Here is a 5,596-nt window from a genome sequence, read left to right on the forward strand (position 1 = left end):
AAAAAAAAAAAAAAAAATGTATTTAGTACAGGGTCTACAGGGTCTTACTACACAGATCGGACTTTTAGTGATCCTTCTGTTTTCAGCCTCCCAAGTGCTGCGATTACAGGAATATACCACGCCTGTTTCAGCGCTCTCCAGGGGTGTAGCCAGCACAGCACACCACACCTGGGATTGAACCTCTGTCTCTGCTTGCCTAAGCAGGCACTTTAGTCTACTGAACTATCTGGTTGGCCCCTACACTGCTATTTTATAAATGGGAAAAGCAAAGCACAGAGATTCCAAGAGAAAGGCATGAGACTGAACACACAACTGTCTAAACTGCAGTCTGGTATTCCAGCCATGGGAAGAACACAGTATTTCAAGAACTGTAAGGTAACTGGTTCGATGAGGTTATCAGACACTCCCTAATTAGTAGTGATCATGTGGTAAGATCATGTGCACTGACGCTTCCCTCCACATCAAAGCCTTGTTTGAGCACTTAGTGGTTGCTCAGCCTGAATGACAGAGAACAGCTTGGTTTCTACACCAAATCAGCCAGCATGTACATTTATGAACCCAGGAATATGTACTGAGTAAAAAGCTTGCATACTTCTGTGCCAAGCATGGATACAGCCAGTCACAGGGGCTTACAGGTCATGGGGTTTATAATTTTATCAGCATTCAAAAAGAGATGTACATGATCAAGTTCTATATTTTGACACTTGCTAAGATAAATTATGTATTGGTTTATACTTCATTTATATAGTCTCAGAATTTCTGACAGCTTTGTGAGCTAACTAATGCTTACAAAGAGGAACCTTCTGCTTAGTGTGCCCAACAGCTTTTCTCAGTTTCTTTGCCCAGTTTCTCTGACTTTTCTAACTTCCCTAGTAGCTTGTCTTCAGCCAAATTTAAGGGCAGTATCTTTCATATGTGCACTCATCACATTATTAAACAGTATTAAGGTTGAATACTTACACTGTTTCTGTAGACTTGGAATTCTAGTGTTCTCAAATCTATCTTTGCCACTTTACTCAAGTTAAACCTAAAATAAAAAATTCACACAAATATCTTCTGAAGTAGCATCTTAATCAAATAAATTAGAGATATGTGTGCAAATTATCTTTTGGCAAGTTTTAGGATCAATATTAATAGTCTCCAAAATTAAAGGCTATTTACTTAAAAAATATATGAAAAATTCCACCTGTTTTCTCTTTATAGATTTGTTAGAAGGGAGTCTCATACTGCCTCATATTGAAAGCTTTTCTAAATGATGAATGCAGTATGGACCCCTCTCCCTAGAATCTGCTCTCAACTTTACAGATTTAGAATCTCACTGGGTTAAATCTATTACTGTATGAGCTGCAATAATATTTTAAATGTATAAAACAATAATTTCTACATAATATTGTATGAAACATTCTGGCTATAAAAATAAAGCAGTGCTTACCTTGAGACTAACTTATCCACAAATACTGAAGGATTGGAATATAAAGCCAGGGGAACAAACTGCACATAGATAGGAACATCTGCAGGATTTTCTAGGGTAATCTCTTCTTCCTTAAACAAAGCAATGAAATGTTAAAAGACTTCTATAGTTAAAAGTAAGAATAAACTACTTTGTAATCTTATTACATATTTTTATAATCTGATGTTACTTTGAATACTTACTGAGGAGCAGTTTGTACTAGTGAGTGGAAATTTCAAGTGTCGAGGTGAACTAAGAACTGAAGGCCAAGAGAGCTCGGCAGTGATTTTTGATACTATATTTTTCTGCAGGTCTGTATTTACTTCAAATACAGCACTCAACCTGGAAAAACAATTTATAAGTCACTGTATCAAAATGAGATATTTGAAAAGAAATTTTACTAGATGTGTGTACTTGAGAAAGTTGATTCTGGTCTTGAAAACTACACAGGTTTGTTCACAGTCATATTTTCCTAAGCTTTTAATGCTACATGATGATGTCTTTATTTGGGCCCAAAGGGTCGACAAACGTCTATCATTTGCTGTCTGTAGTCTGTATTGTTTTTTGTCCTATGTAAAGGTTGACAGACCTCAAGAACAGCCCAAATAGCCTCAGTGCAATCCTGTACAAGTTAAGCCTCTTAAAGGATAAAGTTCAGTTAGAAAAATTTGGACTGTATTAATTAGAAAAAGTGTATATATACAGATAACATATGATACTACGGGGGGCCCTGAAGAATTGTATATGTCTAGGGGAAAGATCTAGACCCCAACAGCAGGATTTTGGAGTAGAACTAATGAGGAGGCAGGAAACTGCTTGGCATATGGCTTTTATTCCCCACTCCCATACAAAACCAAACCAAACCAAACCAAACCAAACCAAACCAAACCAAACCAAACCAAACTCCTCATATGCAATGAAGAGTTAGTTAAAGACATCTGAACATTAGACGGTTTTATATATATATATATGATATATATATATATGATATATATATATATATATATATATATGATATATATATTTCAGTAACCATTCATGACCTCATTTTAATCTTTCTTATGAGCACTTACAATCCAGCTGTTTTAAACTCTTAATACATTTATAAATGGGGCTAAGTTCTCTGAAACCAAACAATGAAGCCTATTTTAAGTGGAACATGACTGAATTATGAAACTTAGACATTGATAATAGTGTAATTTTTATGAAGCTAGTAGCAGTATTTTTGTGACATACATACTGACAAGGTGACATAAAGGCAGGAGCAAGGAGTTGCAACCAGGCATGGTGGTGCAGGGCAGGTTGGTGTGCTTTGGGGTGCTGCTCAGTTGAAGGCAGGAATTTTGCTGGTAGGGTGCTGCTGAGCCTACAGCAGCCCTAAAAAGTAATTCACTCCTAACTGGACATTAAACTTGGAGATGGCTTGTAGTGCACATGTCCATTGGGGAGACACAGGACACAAAGTATAGTTTCAATTAGTGTTCTCTTTCTATACCTATTAGAAGTCTTTTTGTACTCATTTTAATATTTTAAAGTAAAAATTTTTTTCTGCCTTAAGATGATTTTACAACACAAAGTATTCAAATAACTCTAAGGTTTAATCTTTAATCGTTTGAGAATTTTATACTCATGAAGTTGGCTTTTTTTTTTTTTTGAGACAGGGTCATACTGTACAGTTCAGACTGGCCTCAAACTTGTGGCAAGTCTTCTGACTCAGCTTCCTATGTGCTGGGATTATAGGCATGTGCCACTGTGCCCAGCACAAAGCTTGAATATTTTGATTCTGATTTGTATATTTCAAACTTGCCAATTAAGAAGGTACTTTATTTGTCATATTATAATTTTAGAAAAATTCTTTTCTGAAGAATATGAAAAGGCCAGGTTTTTATACTATCAACTAAATATGTCTTTCTTTTTGCATCCAAGTGCAGTACTGACTTGTCATTAGCTTATTTTTTAACTTGCCAGAGACATAATGGAGACTCATCTGAATTGGGCCATGTGTGGCGCCCAACTATCCAGAACTTGGAATAAGGGTTTTTTTTTTTTTTTTTTTCCTTCCTCAAAAGCCTTCAGGGCACTTTTGGCCAGCGGGAGAGTTGTGAGGTTCGAACTCCAGGAACCTGAGGCTGACAGCTTTGTGGAAGCAGCCACTTAAAGGACTGAGCTAGGGCCAGGCCCCCAACTATCCAGAACTTGGAAATAGATGGAGTTCTTCTCAGAAGACGTAAATACACACTCATCTCCTGCTCTGGGAATAAGCCTAGAAGAGTAAGCATTTTCCTTGTCTTTCACAGAGGTCAGTGAAAATAAAAACTAACTTTCTTATGGAAATGAGTATGTCTAAGATGAACCCTGTACTCATCTAACAGAATGATAATTTCAAATAGCTTCTTTGATTTTAAGGAAATGTCTCATGCACTGGAGAAAAAATAAAAATAGTAGGGTGTGTATTACTGAGCAACATATAATTACTAGTGCAATTTAAGATGCCTTACTAATAACTTTCTGACGATTAGGCTTATTTTCTTAGCTGTAAAGCAAAGTAACCTAATATAAAAATATAGTGACATAAAGCAAGTAATTGATGAGGTGAGATGCTTCAAACTTGTAAAGATCACTAAAACACTTAAACCCAAACCACTCACCTGTGACCTGAATTTTCCTTTATTGCTGTCCAAGCTCTGAAGAGGCTCTGATGCGAGTCCCAGTCTGCATCCCACACATCTTCCTGCATGGCCACCCCGGGCTGCACCTTGGGTTCAGCTGAAACAAGGAAACACAAGTTAGGACAACCCCAGTCTAAACCTCACTGTCAATTTCCCTTCACATGATTTCTATGGCACCAAGGAAACAGGGACTTTAACAGTGGCAGCCCTGTATTAAAACAGCATTTTGGTGGGAGAAAAGAAGGACAGAGAATAGCAAAATAACTTACATTTGGACAGAAAAGGCAAGCCAATATAGCAATGATCTCCACACTGCAGCCCAGGATCAAAATAAATGTTTGCAATCTATAAAGAGGCACAGGAGAACCATGAATCCAAAATCCATATAAGGTCATAATAACAAAGTATTAATGGATGGGAATTCACAAGTATAACATTTTCAAACCTTGGACTTCTTTCCTGGCTCCAAGTCTTCCCTATTGCCCCGTAAACGTTTGTAATAAAATCGTACATCTTCTGACAAAGATCGTATTTGCTGTATCTTTACCTTCTGTGAGAAGGAATTCATAATATTTAAACTTTGATGAACTATTTTTCCCTGAAGAGAAAACAAACAAAAACGCATTTGTACATGGTCAAATTTTCTTAAGATAGTATTTCTAGGAAACCAGAGCCAAAACAAAGACCCTTAGGATCTACTTAGTTGATAATCTCTAAATTTTAATCAAAAGCTACCAAAAAACCCCCCTCAAAACAAAACATCCAAACTTTTTCTGTTGTTATAGCATATAAAAAAAACTGGGGGAGAGATTTGTGCAATTTTTTCCTTGCTTTCTAGGCTCAAATTCTAAGTCACAGCTTTGATTTCTCTATCTATCCACCTCTGCATAGGTTGTCTCAATTTTTATGACCTCATTAGGACACTCAAGCATCATTCAAATGATTCATCTGGAATGTCTCTTGCCTACAAAATGTTCCCTCGCCATCTCTTCACTCCTTTATTCATGAACTACCTACTGAGCTGTTGTAATTGGAGATAAAAGATCCCTTTCCAAGAGGATCTCAGAGCCTTACGGAGATCAATCTGTAAGAAAATATTACACAATAAGCACTGCTTCAAGACAGAGGATCTGATAGTGTTCTAGGATCAAACCTGAAACAGCTAGTGTTGAAGAGTCAGGAAATCTTTAAGCATCCCTAAAGTGGGACGCTATTTAACAACTTATGAATGACTTTAGGTGGGAAGCTAAGGCAGGAGGATCACAAGTTTGAGCCCAGCCTGGGCAACTCAACAATTTAGTGAGAGCCTATCTCAAAATAAAAATAAAAAACCAAACAACAACAACAACAACAACAATAAAAAACTCCCAAAGGCTGGAATGTGGTTCAATGGGAAGGCTCCGGGTTCAGTCCCTAGTCAGTCAGTCTGTCTGTCTGTCTGTCTGTCTGTCTGTCTGTCTCTCTCTCTCTCTCTCTC

The 5,596-nt window shown here is 37.1% G+C and overlaps 1 protein-coding gene across 3 annotated transcripts in view; it reads right to left on the reverse strand.

The window, feature by feature from the left end:
* The window catches only part of Tmem131 (transmembrane protein 131), a 187,070-nt gene that overhangs the window by 37,338 nt on the left and 144,136 nt on the right, over nt 1-5,596 (reverse strand). For 2 of the 3 annotated variants that reach the window (XM_004633173.2, XM_023717377.1), the window contains exons 20-25: nt 4,565-4,717; nt 4,389-4,464; nt 4,099-4,216; nt 1,654-1,792; nt 1,433-1,542; nt 961-1,027 (exon numbers count right to left, since the gene is read on the reverse strand). In XM_004633173.2, coding sequence (XP_004633230.1) covers nt 961-1,027; nt 1,433-1,542; nt 1,654-1,792; nt 4,099-4,216; nt 4,389-4,464; nt 4,565-4,717 — 663 coding nt within the window. The remainder of the gene's footprint in view (nt 1-960; nt 1,028-1,432; nt 1,543-1,653; nt 1,793-4,098; nt 4,217-4,388; nt 4,465-4,564; nt 4,718-5,596) is intronic. The other variant, XM_023717378.1, reaches the window with a different exon arrangement.

This window comes from Octodon degus, unplaced genomic scaffold (genome assembly GCF_000260255.1).
Source record: "Octodon degus isolate 3935 unplaced genomic scaffold, OctDeg1.0 scaffold00052, whole genome shotgun sequence".
NCBI lineage: Eukaryota > Metazoa > Chordata > Mammalia > Rodentia > Octodontidae > Octodon > Octodon degus.